The sequence below is a fragment of the Crotalus tigris genome, unplaced genomic scaffold, assembly GCF_016545835.1.
Source record: "Crotalus tigris isolate CLP2741 ecotype Arizona unplaced genomic scaffold, ASM1654583v1 scf7180000024318.704991, whole genome shotgun sequence".
Classification (NCBI taxonomy): domain Eukaryota; kingdom Metazoa; phylum Chordata; class Lepidosauria; order Squamata; family Viperidae; genus Crotalus; species Crotalus tigris.
The window spans coordinates 234,374-251,508 of record NW_024100490.1 but is presented as its reverse complement, the minus strand read 5'-3'; the positions used below and the strand labels follow the sequence as shown (position 1 = coordinate 251,508).

At 47.5% G+C, this 17,135-nt stretch overlaps 1 protein-coding gene across 2 annotated transcripts in view; it reads left to right on the top strand.

Annotated features, from left to right (window-relative positions):
• Positions 1–9,004: 9,004 nt before the first annotated feature.
• Positions 9,005–17,135, top strand: part of FGF5 (fibroblast growth factor 5) — a 29,753-nt gene continuing 21,622 nt past the window's right edge. The window contains exons 1-2 of one of the 2 annotated variants that reach the window (XM_039325165.1): positions 9,005–9,660; positions 16,919–16,954. In XM_039325165.1, the coding sequence (XP_039181099.1) occupies positions 9,222–9,660; positions 16,919–16,954 (475 nt within the window). In that variant the 5' untranslated portion in view covers positions 9,005–9,221. The remainder of the gene's footprint in view (positions 9,661–16,918; positions 16,955–17,135) is intronic. The other variant, XM_039325166.1, reaches the window with a different exon arrangement.

Genomic DNA, 17,135 nt, shown 5'->3' with positions numbered 1-17,135 from the left:
CTTAAAAATAAAGAGGCTTCAACTGCTGGAGGGTGGATATTTAAAGCTATAAACGTGGCAGAGATGGCAAAACTAACACATCTAGTAGGAGAGAAATCTAAAGTGGCTATGATTGCAGACTGGAGTCTGCTTATAGATTACATTATAAAAGTAGGGGGGAAATAGCTCTGTGATAAAGGCTTTTATAGATTTAAATAAGGAGAAATAAGGGAAAATTTAAATAGTAATTATAATGGTCATTGGTTATTGGATCTGTGAGGAACTTCAAGGGCAAAAATGGGCTTTATGTTTTTTAAGTTAGGTGTTTAGTGCATTGCATTTGTCTGTTAATGCTTCTGTGTACGTTTCTGCACTACGTTTTTATGTTTATTTTATATGTAGATTTTTAAAATAAACTTTATAGATATATAAGCATAGCAATGCTTGTCTTACAAATCATGACGGGACGATTCCAGTTTTGATCTGACTGTGAAATTTCTCTTGGGCACTCTTTCTAACAGATTATACTTGACGTTCTGTAGAATATTATCTCAGAAGAAACACAAGCTTGCTGGAGGGCTACAAAGAGAGTGTGTCTGATTTTAAAGCAGAGTTTGGCATCATTCTTTGATATTTTTTTTTTAGGTTATTTTGTGTTATGTTAATGGCTGATTTATGGTTTTCATCTTTATCCCCTTTCCAAAAGTTGGGGAATCTGTTTGCTGCTTTTAGTGATAGAGTAATCTTCAAGGTCTATATAGAAAGGTGGAGGAAGATGGACAGTTTAGAAATAGGAAAAATAAGTGAATGAATGAATGAATGAATGAATGAATGTGATTTGGTGGCTACGCAACATATGGCCGCAGCCTTTCTCTGCTTCAAGTAATCACAACTGCTTCTGTTCTTCTGGATAAATTATTCACACAGTAACATCTGGAATAAGGGCCTCTGAATTAGCTTTTATGAAGATGCTTTTTAATATTGCTATTTAACAGCATCTTCATAAAACTGATGCAGAAGCTCAAAGAGGTTAGCACCTAAGAGATTTCCCTGTCAGGTAGGAGAAACCAGGAGCAAAGGTTAGGTCCAAAATGAATGCAAGTTTATTTCATGCTGTCTCTAAACCAGAATCTTAACTATTAATGGTCAATGCAAATTGGTGGTAGATATGGAGTCTAGGACAGTGATGGCGAACCTTTTAGAGACCGAGTGCCCAAACTGCAACCCAAAACCCACTTATTTATCGCCGGGTACCAAGTGGGCATGGCCCACTGGGTAGGCATGGCTGTGATGGGCATGGCAGACTGGGTGTGGCCAAGGTGGGCGTGGTCACCTCAATGTTGCTCGTGGGGAGGGACGCCTGTGGGGCTGGGCAGGGTTGGGGAAGATCCAGGGGGTCTCTGGCAGGTGGGGCAGTGGGCAGGAGGCTCATCCTGCGGGGTGAGGTGAGGCAAAGCAAGGCAGGGCAGGAGTGCCATTGTCGCAGGGCAAGGCGAGGCAGGGGCCAGGGCGGCTGCTGCCTGACACCATCGGCCCCCACAGACAGAGGCCAGAGAGCGCATGGGGGCCAACAGTGTCCGTCAGTAGCCACAGCCTGCTGGCTCCTTTACCAGCGCACCCTGGGGCTCTGCAGCCCACTGCCAGCAGTTTAGAGAAGCCACCTCTGAGCTGGACGGACGGCTGACAGCTGAGGAGGTGATGCAGTGGGTCGTGCCCAGGAAAAGGAGAGAATGCGAGGCCAGGAGGGATGGGACCGGGGGGGGGGGGAGGGAAACCAGCCGTGCTGGGGTGGATCCAGCCAAGTGGGACCTTGGCGAGTTAGCGGGCGGCTGGTTGAGGAGGGATGGTTGCCATCTTCGGGGCATGGTGTGCATGCCCACAGAGAGGGCTCTGAGTGCCGCCTCTGGCACCCGTGCCATAGGTTTGCCACCACTGGTCTAGGACAATGTGGTGCAGCCAACTCGGCATGGCCAACTCACCCCGCCAATTAGCCAGGGCCAACTTGCCACAATCGTTGTGCGGAGAACTCACAGCGGGACAAGAGTTACACTAATATTGAAGAAATGGTGGAACAGAATTCTGCAAAAGGAGGGACAAAATGAGATGTGAGTGACAAAAATTAAAATAATGTTTTAATTACTTTAAACTTAAACTGAACTGTTGAATTGTCCCACAGAGACTTGGCCCATGATAAGTTGGCAACAGAGTGTTGTCCCGCTGCAAGTTGGCCATGGTGAGTTGGGGCCACACTGAGTTGGCCCTACCAAGTTGTCCCATTCCGATAGAGAAGAGTCAACGGAATTCAAGGAGGGCTGGTCTTAAATCTCTTGAGGGCACAAAGAGATTCCAAACTGATGACATCCTTGACCCCCTCCCTCAGATTCAGCCTGATCACCCCCTACATTCCCAAGGTTTCTCAGTTTCTCTTTCAAGCAAACATTTCACGGGGATGATGATTCTTATGACATGAAGTTTCACCTGCTGATTTCTGTAAGATCACATTCCTGCAAATACACATGAAAGCCAAGTCTTTTGTTTTATTTTCTGCCTTCATCAGAGGGGAAAACGCATACTATAAAGCACTATTTCTCAACCTTGGCAAGATGGGTGGACTTCAACTTCCACAATTTCCCAGCCAGCAGGCTAACTCCTGCTAGAAGTTAGATAAGGAAGTAACAGTTAAAGCTAGTTAAAGAAGCAATGTTTACAAGGATAGAAATAAGTGGAGCATGGCAAGCCCTTGTACATAAACAAAGATCAAACCCTACTCCCTTGCAAGCACTGATGATGTTACCTAGTTGGGTAATGAAATGTCTACAGAAAACAATCAAGCTCAGAGAGCACCAAAGACCCTACAATTCAGCCCTGAGCTACAAATATTATGTTCAAAATGGAGTTGTAGAATGAATAAGGTTGGTACACACTACAGTTTTCTATTTTTTTGCTTTCTTTGTCTTATTGACTGCCTTACTTTATTGTTCAGCACATCTCAACAGTCCTCTTTTACATTGTTCATAATAAAACTGCCTATCCCAGGAAAATACGTGTTTAAGGAGTTACAGACAGAGGCTGCATGGACATATGTGCTTTGACACCGAAGGGCTATATAAGAGGCAGTATAGGTAATCCTTGGCTTTGGACAGTTCACTTAGTGAAAAAAAGTGACTTACGGCTGTTTTTCAGGCTTACAACCATTTGAACCATGATCACATGTTCAAAATCCAGACGCTTGGAAAATGGGTTCCTATTTTATGACGGTCGCAGTGTCCCAGGGTCACGTGATCCCCTTTTGCGACCTTCTGACAAGCAAAGTCAATGAGGGAAGCAGATTCACTAAACAAGTCTTACTAACTTAACAACTGCAGCGATTCATTTAACAACTGTTGCAAGAAAGGTCGTAAAATGGGGCAAAATTCACTTCACACATGTCCCCCTTAGCTGTAATTCGAGGACTACCTGCAATTGACAATAATTGCTGTATTGCTAAGTTTAAGAGAAAGTCCCTAAGTTCTATTAACTGAAGTTCCAACTCAGGCAGAAAAGAACTTGGACATTTTCATCCAACCGACAAAGAAAATAACCATCTGTTTGGGCTGTTTTCTTTTGCTAATTTTTTTCCTGCACAGTTCCAGATAAGAAGACTTTTCGACAGGCTCACCTCGTTCCGTTCTTTGTGGGTTTTCTAGTTTTAAGCTCGCACTGTCATTTTGGTGGATGAAATTTTTGCTCAGAAAAACAAAAATGATTTATTACGAAGACCCATTTGCAAACACAGATGGTTTGGCGCAAAAGGGGTTAAAATAGCATGGAGAAGACACAGATGGCTCGGTGCAAAAATGTCAAGGAATGGGGAGATCGCAGATACTGTATTGCCAGAATATAAAAATGCTTGTTCTTGTACTTAAGACCTAAAAACTGGTATACAAAACGGAGGGTAGAATTCTTTGAACAAATTGCTGCATCTCCGGAATATAGATTTGCTTCATTCAATCCAAATCTGTTTGTGTGTGTGTGTGTGTGTGTGTGTGTGTGTGTGTGTGTCTCATTCAACTCTGGATGAAAATTCTTCAACAAAGAAGCTGATCAAAGATGCTCTATAGCAGACATGTCAACCACAAGGCCCGGGGGCCGCATACGGCCCACGAAGTGGTTTCATGTGGCCCGTGAAGCCATCCTGGAAACAGTGAGGGAATGGCCCCCGCTGCGTTGGTCCTGGCCCAGGCCAGCTGGGAGCCAATATACAATTTTGTGGTGGCCATCTATGCTGAAACACATTCAACCTTAGCTCCATAAGCCCCCCCACCACCACATGGCCTGACAGGAATAGTGTGGCTCCTCCAGTGGACCATGCCTTGGCACTTGCCCTGGTCCCACCCCCTTCTGCCAGAGACCCTCAGATCTGTCCCACTCCTGCCCAGGCCCCACAGGCAGCCTTGACGCAAACGATGTAGAGCTGGCCACACCCACCTAGTAGGCCACAACCACTCCATCCACACCCACCCAGTAGGCCGCACCCACCCTGGCCACACTCACCCGGCCCCCTGAGGGCAACTGCAATGCTGATGCAGCCCTCAATGAAATTGAGTTTGACACCCCTGATCTACAGCAAAAGGTGTGTGGTCTGGAGTCTCTCTGTGTATGCAGGTATAAATGATAGATGAAAGAAGTCGGCAAATATCAGTAAAATGAGGAGGGCTCCTTGCTCCTTGTTGAGCTTAGTGGTTTTCTTGCAGACATTTCATTATCCAATTAAGTAACACCATCAGTGCTGGAAGGGAGTCGGATTCTCTCTTTGTTTATATACAAGTGATTTGCCAGGCCCCATTTATTTCTATCCTTGTAAACATTACTTCTTTATCTAACTTTAAATATTACCTGCTTATAGCTAGCACTGATGATGTCACCTAGTTTGGGTCATGACTGAAATGTCTGCAAGAAAACAACCAAGCTCAGAGAGCACCAAGGAGCTTTTGTGTCAAGCTACAAACATTCTCCTTTATTGTTTATTTAATGATCAATTGTCCTTAAGAGAAAATAAATTGTATTTCATTGGAAGACATGCAGGTTGTCTTCAACTAACAATGTAATTGAGTCCAGAATCAGACTTCTTAACTCATGCCGGTCATGAAGCAGGTCACCAACATGATCACACCTGCTTTTTTTGGGCAGTGGTCATTAAGTGAATACCACAATCGTTAAGTGAATGCTGGAGTCATTAAGCAAATCCATTTTTCGTGATGGAATTTTTTTTTTTTTTGCCGGAAACTGTAAATTAAAGGCCAGTTTCTGGCACAAAAAAACCCCGATAAACTGTGCTCCTATGATTGTGGGATGCTGCAAACTGCCATAAATGCAGGCCACTTGCCAGGTCTTCCAAATGTGATAAGGTGATCTCATTCTATTCTATTCTATTCTATTCTATTCTATTCTATTCTATTCTATTCTATTCTATTCTATTCTACTCTACTCTACTCTACTCTACTCTACTCTATCTAATCTATCATCTCTCTTTCTATCCATCCGACCATCCATCCTCCATCCCTATGAGAGAGAGATGGATAGGGATGGATAGATGGATGGTCGGATGGATAGAAAGAGAGATGATAGATTAGATAGAGTAGAATAGAGTATAGAGTAGAGTAGAGTAGAATAGAATTAGAATAGAATAGAATAGAATAGAATGATAGAATAGAATAGAATAGAATAGTATAGAATAGAATAGAATAGAATAGAATAGAATAGAATAGAATAGAATAGAATAGAATAGAAGAACAGAGTTGGAAGGGACTTTGGAGGTCATCTAGTCCAGTTCCCCGCCCAAGCAGGAGACCCTACACCATTTCTGACAGATGGCAGTGCAATCTCTTTTTGAAAGTTTCCAGTGATGAAGCTCCCATAACTTATGAGAGAGAAAGAGAGAGAGGACAGGGAGGGAGGGGGGAGAGAGGGAGGGAGGGAGAGAGAGAGAGAGAGAGAGAGAGAGCTTCAAATCGCATTTCATAAACCATGATTTTCCTTGATATCACCCACGAACGGCTCTCTGGCCAACAGACCACAATTAAAGCTAACCAGGACAGGCCAAAATGGAAACTTACCTTGTGGTTGTGTACGTGCAGTGTGTATAAAAACGGGGCCAGGAAATACTGTGAATGGCAGACAATTTGATCCCCTTCTCATCCCTGAGGAAAAACACCCTCCTAAGGTTTTTTACAAGAAGTGGGCCAAGCAACTTCGGTCAGTTACGCATCCAGCCACCCTCACCCAGACAGCCAAAGGGGGCTTCTGGTCGGTGCTCGAGAGAGGAGACAGCCAAGGTCTCACGCACACAGGGCCGCGGAAAGGGAGACTGAAGGAGGAGGAGGAGGCGGCGGCGGCGGCGGCTGGCACAGCGGGGGAGCGGGCGCGCTTTTGGGTCTGGCATCATCGCCACGTCGGGTGAATAATTCATCGGCCGGGCAAGGCGTCCGCTGGAAGCGCGCAGGGCGCAGAACAAAGCAGCTCCCGAGCCTTTCCGACCTTGGGACGCGCTGCGCCCTTCCCTGCTACCCAGGCGCGTCTGGGGTTGACTACAACTCCCATCATCCGGCTTTGGGGTTGAAGACTGGGCTGATGGGACTTGTCGTCTAACCACCTCGAGAGGAGTCTGGCGTCCCCAACACGGCGCTGCCAGCGATGCGCGCCCCCAGGTGTCAGTCCTTCCTTCCCCGCGCTCTGGCTACCTTCACACGACACGTTTCCACTCGATTAGGTGACTAAGCTGACCGGTGAACCCTGCAGCTCATCAGACGGGCAACGCCCGATGCCAGGAGAATATCTAACCCAGGTTAACTCTCGCCAAGCTAAAACGCGGGATGGAGAGGGGAATCTTCCACGCTTTTCACCCAACCCAAGGACAATTAGAAGCCCTCTGACCCACGGTGTGAAATGAGAGACACGGATTGTAGGTGCCACGAAAGACGACCAGCACTGCAACGCGCCTTAATCGCAGCGCTTTTAAGCTAAGGAAGGAAAAAAAAAAAAAAAAGCGCAGATGTCCCGAAGCTCAAACAGCTACACCACGTTTCCCGCACTTCAAACACAGATCCTCTTTTTTGGGTCATTTGCGGCGCTGGAAACTGGGGGGGGGGGGGGGAAGAACCGGGATGTAGCCAATTGAGCATGCGCAGAAAGGTATCACAGTTAACCGGCTGGTGTCAGCTAGAAATAATCTAGGTTTATCCGTTGGAGTCAGCGGAAGACTCGCCCTTCCAGGCCTGGATGGATTTTCCACCTGGAATCGTTGCTCCAGCGAGACTTTCCAGACTATAAAAGGATTCGTACTCTGCATAGTTTCGCTCTCAACTTTCGCCGCTGATGTTGCCTCTTTCCCGCCCACCTTGGCTGCTTGGTTGATGCAGACCGAAACGGGCTCGCAAATTCAGGCTGCAACCTTGCACGCGCCCGCGTGGTACTCTGAATCCCACAATCCCCAGCCAACAAGCCTGCCTTATGAGATAATAAAACACAGCTCCCGTCTCCCTCTCTCCCCCCCTCCCGACAACAGGCCGTCTTGAGGATCGCGGTGCTGGTTGCTTTGTTAGATCTACTTTAAAAAATAATAATAATTATTTTTTATTTTTCCAAATTCTCCCCTATACATATACCGTGATATTTATCAGACGTTAACATACATTCTTTTTACAGTCACATATAAGATGCTTTTAATAAAATGAAATAAATGCATACACATGACTTTTGGTGTTGCTCGCCCATTTCCCCTTTCACTGTATCCACATTCCTTCTTCTCTACCTTCTTTCTCCCTTTCTTCTCTTCCCTACTTCCCTCTTCTTCCTCTCCTCTTCTCTTTCCTTCACCACTTCTCCCCACTTCTCTTCTTCTCTAACCTTCCTACTTCCTTCTCCCCTCCTTTACTCTTTTCTCTCTCTTCTCCTTTCTTCCCTCTCATCCCTCTTGTTAGATCTACTTTTGTGTGCAGCCCGATCCGAATCTTATATAGGCAATCGGGACTGGGAATGTAGAAACCCAGGGATTATAAATGCGACCCAGGCTTCTTTTCCTTGTGTAAACCCCGCCGCCGAGCCTCGAGGTTTCGTTGTCATCGCGACTAAGGGCTACTGCAGTGTTTCCCAAACTTGACAATTTTAAGGCATGTGGACTTCAACTCCCAGAATTCCACAGCCAGCATTGCTGGCTGTGGAATTCTGGGAGTTGAAGTCCACATGCCTTAAAATTGTCAAGTTTGGGAAACACTGGGCTACTGGGACAGAACCCTTCTTAGCCCTTCCACTGAATTCTCTCTCTCCCCGCCGCACGTTGTAAACCCCCCCCCCGCGCCGGTATGTTTCTCAGCTTTGGCAGCTGGAAGATGCGTGGACTTCAACTCCCAGAATTCCCCAGCCATTGAAAGTCCACGCGTCTTCAAATTGAGAAAGTTGGGCAAGCGTCAAATCATGAAGCGGGGGATTCCGCGGGACACTAGCGTGTAAGTCACCTTCAATCCACTCCTCCTTTTGGAGAGCCACCCAGAAGCGCAAGATGGAGAGGTGGGGACCGAACCGCGCTTCCGTCAAGCCCTACTACACCGCCTGTAGCCATTCTGGGGCAGCAGCCTGGCACCCGCCTCCACCCCTCGCTAAAAAGAGATCCCCCGCCCTGGCTCTCGCCTCTCTCTTCCTCCCAATTCGGGAACCTTTGCCGGTGGGGAGGCAAACCCAAACCCACCAGCTGGTGCGTAAAAGCGCGGCTGGTGCGTAAAAGTGCCGGCTTGCGCTCTCCATTGTGACCAGGGGTGACCCTCGCCTGCCCGGCGTCCTTCTTCGCCGTTTCCTCCTCCTCCTCCTCCTCCTCCTCCTCCTCCTCCTCCTCCTCGGTGGTCCTGCGAGACGCGTCTCCACCTCCGCCCCCTCCTTCCACCCCCCACTCCCACCCCGCCTGGGAAGGTCTGCCGAAGCGAGCCTCCTTTAGACTCCAGGCATGTCGAGAGAGCTGTGAGATCACCCGGGTTATAAATATCTCCGTGCCAGCGCCGCGCTCTCGGACCGCGCTCTCCCTCTCGCGGGCCGACTATGCCGCCTTCCCAGCGCGGCGGAGCGCACGGCCGGCCGCCCCGAAGGTGCAGCAGCAGCAGCGGCGGCGGCGGCGGGAGCAGCAGCAGCGGCGGGAGCAGCAGCAGCAGCAGCAGCCGCCGCCGCTTCTCCTCCTCCTCCTCCAAAATGCCAGGCGCGTCCCTCGGGCTGGAAGCATGAGCCTGCCTTTCTCCAGCTGCCACCACCACCACCTCCTCCTCCTCCTCTTGCTTAGCCACTTGATCCTCCTGGCTCTGGCGTACCCGCGGCCCCCTGTGGCGCAATTTGGAGAGGCCGAGCACCACAACGGCGGCAGCAGCAGCAGCAGCAGCAGCAATCTTGGAAATCGCCCCGCCACTTCGTCTCTCTCCTCCTCTTCCTCTTCCTCCTCCTCTTCTTCTTCTTCTTCCTCCTCCTCCTCCTCCTTTCCAGCACCTTCCTCTTATTCCTCCCCCTCCGTCGGAGTTCAAAACGGCGGCGCGGAGATGAGCAGTTTTAAGTGGAGTCCCTCCGGACGTCGAACGGGCAGCCTCTACTGCAGGGTGGGCATCGGTTTCCACCTCCAGATCCACCCGGATGGGCAGGTCAACGGCTCTCACCAAGACAGCCTCTTAAGTAAGTGCGTGGGCGCCTCTCCTCCCCTCGCTTGGGCGAAGTCTGGGGCCAGCCCGGTCGCTTAAGTTCTGCATTTCGGGGTGTGTGTGTGTGTGTGTGTGTGTGTGTGTTTGACTTCGCCGTCCGCGCGCGCGCGCCTGGTTGCACGCCTGAGTTTCAAGTGCATCTTTAAAAAAAATATTTAATTTATGTAGCTTTAAGACTGCCTTAGCTTGGCTCAGTCCGTGGGCAAGTCCTCTCGGTTCTGCCTAGGTAATGTCTAGCTTTGAAGCGCCGCTGCGTGCGCTCCGCGAGTTCATTCCGGTGCTCAAAACGCCTTTGGGATTTCGCTGCGGTTCAGTCAAGTGGAAATCCTAAGCCCTGAGCGCTGAAATCTGGATGAGGGGTATTCTCTAAAACAGCAGTGGCTCCCAGCCTTTTCTAACACCCCGCACACCCCAGGAGCGCTTCTGATACATTCTCGCATCCCTTACAAAAGTTTGAAATAATGGCAACGAATTATGCATATACATTATAATTTTGAAAATCCAAGTTTTCGCACCCCCTGGAATATCGTCTCGCACCCCTGGTTGGGAACCCCTGGTCTACATAAAGGGTCTATAAACTGACAATGGAAGGTATACTTCTGAGCAAAGCCTTAATAAATATACGGATAAGCAGTCCATTACTGGAAAGTATTACAATAATAATTGGGGGAAAAAAAGCTTACGATTGTGCTGTTTGTGCTTTCTTGAAATCCTGTCTATTCCTTGTGTCTTCAGGGCATCAGTCGCCTATTAAGGAGGTCTAGACCCTATTCAGTTTAAACAGACAGAATTTTGCCCAGGTAGAGAAAACATTACAGCATAGGCTGTTATTTCATTGACCTGCTTGGAAGCAAGATCCCCCCCCCCAAGTCCGGGGGATGTCGGTGTAACTATGGAAGAAATGTGTCACTTGTGACTACAAAAACCATCACAGAGTCCAATGCAAACATCTGAAAGAATGCAGTACAGTTAGTCCTCCATGTATGATGACAACTGAGCCCAAAATTGGTGTGGCTAAGTGAGGCAGTTAAGTCAGCTTGCCCCATTTTACAACTTCTTTTTGCCATAGTTAAGTGAATCACCGCAGTTGTTAAGTTAGTGACACGGTTGTTAAGTGAATCTGGCTTCTCCGTTGACTTTGCTCGTCAGAAGTTTGCAAAAGATGATGAAATAACCCCAGGACACTGCAACCGTCATAAGTACATGCCAAGTGTCTGAATTTTGATCACGTGACTATGGGGATGCTGCAATGGGTCGTGTGAAAAACGGTCCTAACTCCCCTTTTTTAAGTAACTTTGAACGGTCATTAAATGAATAGTTGTAAGTTAAGGACTAAGCATTGAGAGGGGTCTTAATGCAAATAATACATGGTGCAAATGAAGGGGGATAAGTGAAAGGCATCCCTCTAGAGCAGGGGTCCCCAATCCCCGGTCTGTGGATTGGCACAGGGCTGCAACTGGTCCGCACAAACAAGCAAAGCCCCATCTCTGGGATGCAGGCAGCACACAAAACCATGCATCCTCCGGTCCGCGGGAAAACATCTCCATGGAACTGGTCCCTTGTGCCCAAAAGTTTGGGGGTCTCTACTCTAGAGTACGATTTATTTTGCAACGTCGCATGTTTTTCCTGAACTGTACCACTTCAGGCAGCAGCTGGGAAGTTTGTCTCCCATCCCAAATGTTTGGCATATTGAAATCTCCCTCTGTGAGGGAACAATTAAATGATAATCTTCACTTCTGTTGCCTATCGAAGCATTCTGGCAGTTATAATCTGGGAAGACTATCTGGTGAAGCGTGAGAGCATAAGGTGAAGACGCTTCATCCCCTTTGGAAGGCTGAGAGTTCAGTCTTAATGAGCAGCAGATATTTCTCAGGGAGCAAAGAAAAAAAATATCTTCTGTGAACCCCACATAGGCATCAGGAAGGGCGTCCGGCCAGTAAATGTTCAGCTCCATTCAAGTCTCCCCAACTCTACCCCAAATTAAGGGATTACAGCGTCGTAAAAAGAAAAAAAAAGTGGTTGAGAGTGGCTGGCTGGCATGGAAAATCAAGGCACCTCCACCCTTGTTCCTTCTGCACCTGATCCAGAGTGGATGAAAAAACATAGGATGGGGAAAGGAAGGCACCTGAGAAAGACAATCTCTTGTGGCACTAACATCTATTAAAGCATATCATAAATCCAGTCTGCTTTGCTGAATGGACTATAGCCATTGTGGCGAACCTATGGCACGTGTGCCACAGGTGGCACGCAGAGCCCTCTTTGCGGGCACACACGCTGTTGCCCCAGTCCTAGGCCTTCAGCTGGGTTTTATAAAACCTTTTCGCTTTAGGCCTCCACCTCCATGTGCAAAAAAAAAGAGGTTCAATCAATCAGTCAATTTCAACTTCTCGTGGGAAAAAAAAAAGATCTCGCAAAGTTGGAATTGATTGATTGAACTTTTTAGACCCACCAAGTCTGCCATTACCATGGCAGCCACGCCCACCCAATGGGCCACGCCCACCCAATGGGCCACAGCCACCCAATGGGCCACGCCCACCCGGCACCCGACGATACATAAGTGGGTTTTGGGTTGCAGTTTGGGCACTCAGTCTCTAAAAGATTCGCCATCACTGGACTATAGTCGTTAAGAATTATTTTTTTAAGACTGTTGGCTATACAGATTGTCCTCCACTTACAACCATTTGTTTAGCGACAGTTCAAAGTTACAACAGAACTGAAAAAAGTGACTTACGACTGGTTTTCACTTTAAGATCATTGCAGCATCCTCAGGGTCATGTGATCAAAATTCAGGGGCTAGGCTGGGGAATTCTGGGAGCTGAGGTCCACAAGTCTTAAAGTTGCCAACCTTTGCTCTTAACCAACATTTTCCAAACTGGGTCCTTTCAGATGTGCCAGAACTACTAATGCTGGATACCTGGCCAGTAGCCAGAATCCTACCACATCCAGAGGGAACCACTTTGGTGAAAACTGCAGTCTGGTATGTTTATTTGGCCAATTCCTAAAGAAATTTCCAGATTCTCTGTTTTGTATGAGATTTGTAAGGCCTTGAACAATTTTGGACCATTTAAAGTTCAAAAAAAGATAAAATTGGGAAGCAAGTGTAGGCTGTGCATTAGGATACCGCTCTTTACAGCTGCTGCTGTACTGCCCTGTGATTCCTCAGTTGCTGGGCTATGATTTGTATTCCCACAACCTCTAAAATGATTTGGGGAAATCCTTATCTCCTGAGTCATATTTTGATTTCACCATTCTCTTACCAGTTAGGTTAGTGTTTTTCAAACTTGGCCAATTGAGATGTGTGGACTTCAACTCCCAGAATTCCCCAGCCAGCATGCTGGCTGGGTTGCTGCAAAAGTATGATGACTGGGGAATTCTGGCAGTTGAAGTCCGCATCTCTTAAAGTAGCTGAGATTAAGATAACAGCTCTTTCCAGAGCCTGGGCATCTCCCAAGTAGCGGCATATCGATTTCCAGAATTCAATAGCTACATCCCCAGAACCACACTTGGATATTGCATCCAGTTTTGTTTGCCACAATAATAATAAAAAAAAAGATGTTGAGACTCTAGAAAGAGTGCAGAAAAAAGCAACAAAGATGATTAGGGGACTGAAGGCTAAAATATATGAACATATGCAGGAATTGGGTATGTCTACTCTAATGAAGGACTAGGGCAGGGGTAGGCAACCTTGGCTCTTTTATGACTCGTGGACTTCAACTCCCAGAATTCCTGAGCCACCATGGCTCAGCTCGGAAACTCTCCCTTTCCCCTCAGCATGGCTGGCTCAGGAATTCTGGGAGTTGAAGTCCACGAGTCATAAAAGAGCCAAGGTTACCTATCTCTGGCCTAGGACTACGCCGCTTTGTGACTCGTGGGCTTCAACTCCCAGAATTCCTGAGCCAGCATGGCTCAGCTTGGAAACCTCTCCCTTTCCCCTCAGCATGGCTGGCTCAGGAATTCTGGGAGTTTAAGTCCATGAGTCATAAAAGAGCCAAGGTTGCCTATCCCTGCTCTACACTTTGGCAATGGTGACACAATGGGGAAACCCAGATTCACTTAACAATGGTATTACTAATTTAACAACTGCAGTGATTCACTTAAGAACTGTGGCAAGAAGATTTGTAATATGGGGCAAAACTCACTTAACAAATTTCTCACTTAGTAACATAAATTTTGGGCTCCGTTGTGGTCATAAGTTGAGGACTACCTGTATTAGCCTAAGGCAGGGATAGGCAACCTTGGTTCTTTTATGACCCGTGGACTTCAACTCCCAGAATTCCTGAGCCAGCCATGCTGAGGGGAAAGGGAGAGTTTCCAAGCTGAGCCATACTGGCTCAGGAATTCTGGGAGTTGAAGTCCACGAGTCATAAAAGAGCCAAGGTTGCCTACCTCTGGCCTAGGCCTAGGCCGCTTTATGACTCGTGGACTTCAACTCCCAGAATTCCTGAGCCAGCATGGCTCAGCTTGGAAACCTCTCCCTTTCCCCTCAGCATGGCTGGCTCAGGAATTCTGGGAGTTGAAGTCCACGAGTCATAAAAGAGCCAAGATTGCCTACCCCTGGCCTAGGGAATGACATAACAGCAGTCTTATAATATTTGAGGGACTGTCACAGAGAAGAGGGGGTCAATCTCTTCTCCAAAGCATCTGAGAGCAGCACAAAAAGGAACAAATGGGAACTTATAAAGGAGAAATCCAATCTAGGATAAATTTCCTGACAGTGAGAACAATTAAACAATGGAATGGCTTGCCTTCAAAAGTTGTGAGTGCCCCATTACTGGAGGTTTTTGAGAAGAGACGGGACAGCCTTTTGTCTGAAATGGTATAGGGCAGTGTTTCCCAAACTTGACAATTTTAAGGCATGTGGACTTCAACTCCCAGAATTCCACAGCCAGCATTGCTGGCTGTGGAATTCTGGGAGTTGAAGTCCACATGCCTTAAAATTGTCAAGTTTGGGAAACACTGGTATAGGGTTTCCTGCCTCAACAGTGGATTGAACTGGAGCAGGGCTTTTCAACCAGTGGTACGGGTACCACTTGTGGTACATTGGCACCTGGCAGGTGGTACGCGACCATCCTAGAAAAGTGATAGCAGGGGAGGGGAATGAGCTGAACCGGTGGCAGCACCGCACAAGCCTGAGCGAGAGATGGCTGGAGCTGCAGCGATGTCAGGGCTCAGCAGAAGCACCAGGATCAGTCCCTCTTTCCAACTGATCGGCGCTTCTTTGGGGCTGTCAGGGCTCAGTGGAAGCGCCAGGATCAGCACAGGCTTGAGCTGGAGCTCGGAGCTGATCCTGGCGCTTCTGTTGAGCCCTGAAGAAGCACCAATCAGCTGGAAAGCAGCATTGATCCTGGCGCTTCTGCTGAGCCCAGAAGAAGCGCCAATCAGCTGGAATGTTTCCACATCTCAGGGTCTTGTGATTTACATTCAGATGCTTGGCAACTGATTCATATTTATGACGGTCACAGTGTCCCAGGGTCATGTGAAGTGACCAAAACCTGCTGCAACCACCTAGCAGAGGGGGGGGGAATAAAAACCAAACACCCCCACCCCACCCCTGCTGCCAATCCTCAACAGAAATGCTCAGAACAATGGAAACCTCAGAGAGGAGGAAGAGCGCCGCCGGGTGGGCAGGCAGGCATCTTGCTCAGCTGTGCCTTGGGCACTTTTTCAGTGCCATTGTATCTTCGAACAGTCACTAAGTGAACTGCTGTAAGTCGAGGACTACCTGTATTTTAACACTTTTTCCCTTTTTTTTTTTTGGGTCATCAATTTTTGAACACCTTGCTAGGCGACTGGTGGTACTTGGATGTTGCCATATCCTAAAAGTGGTACAATGGGTGAAAAGGTTGAAAAGCCCTGGACTAGATGACCTCCAAGGTCCCTTCTAACTCTGTTAATTCTGTTAACTATGGTGTGCTACGACTCAGCTAATGCCAGAAAGCCAATTCAGTATCCTTGCCAGCAATAAAGTTCTGAATTCAAACATCTGCCCCTCCATCTAATCAGTGTGTGGCAGAAGGCAAACTTTCTGTCCAGCAGAATGCAATTTCTCAGTCTTAAGTCAAAATTGTGTTGATTATCCAGGGTTCCAGGAAGAGAGGATACTGATTTAACTCCCCTTCCTTTTAAAATTAAGAGGGATGATTATGACAAATGCTATTAATAGGTGGAACGGCCTAAACCAGGGGTAGGCAACCTTGGCTCTTTTATGACTCGTGGACTTCAACTCCCAGAATTCCTGAGCCAGTATGGCTCAGCTTGGAAACACTCCCTTTCCCCTCAGCATGGCTGGCTCAGGAATTCTGGGAGTTGAAATCCACGAGTCATAAAGCGGCCTAGGCCCAGGCCAGAGGTAGGCAACCTTGGCTCTTTTATGACTCGTGGACTTCAACTCCCAGAATTCCTGAGCCAGCCATGCTGAGGGGAAAGGGAGAGTTTCCAAGCTGAGCCATGCTGGCTCAGGAATTCTGGGAGTTGAAGTCCATGAGTCATAAAAGAGCCAAGGTTGCCTACCCCTGGCCTAAACATATACAGGTAGTCCTTGACTTACGACAGTTCAAAGTAACAACGGTACTGAAAAAAGTGACGTATGACTGTTTTTCACACTTAGGACCATTGCAGCATCCTCGTGGTCACATGATCAAAATTCAGTCGCTTGGCAACTGGCTCATATTTATGACGGTTGCAGTGTCCCGGGGTCACGTGATCCCCTTTTGTAACCTTCTGACAAACAAAGTCAAGGGGGAAGCCAGATTCACTTAACGACCGTGTTACTAACTGAACAATGGCAGTGATTCACTTAACTGTAGCAAGAAAGGTCATAAAATGGGGAAAACCCACTTCACAACTGTCTCACTTAGTAACAAATGTTAGCCTGAATTGTGGTCATAAATTGAGGACTACCTGTATTGGTGTTCATTTTACAAGTATTTAAAATTATAATACTGCAGATTCCCCCCCCCCCCATGTGGATGTTTTGTCGCTCAAGCCCCATAATTCCCAGCCAGCATAGCTGAGCATGATGGGAGTTGCCTTCCCACAGATTTGCAGAGAAGAAAACTAGTGAAAAGAAATGAGGGAATACAAATATATATATATATTTGGCATAAAACTCTGGGGGTCATTCAAACAAGGCACTCAGAAGAGGAGAAAAATGCAGTGGAAGTGAGGGAGACTGAATAAATTGGGGTGAATCGCAGGAATTGCTGACACAGGGTTTTTTTTCTCCCCTTCAGCTGGAGGAGCTCAGCAGATGTTCCAGTTCTTGCTGGGTAAATAAAAGGCTTGGTTAAACAGCATCAATATCAATGCGATGTAGAATACTGCAATTGAAGCAGGAAGAATAGATGTCTGGCCAGCTCTTCAACAAGGCCAACATTTTGCAAAAATTGCCTAGCAAACCTTGAGAGGTTTCCAAAGCTTCATCCTAGCCAGTTCTGTCTTCCATTGCCA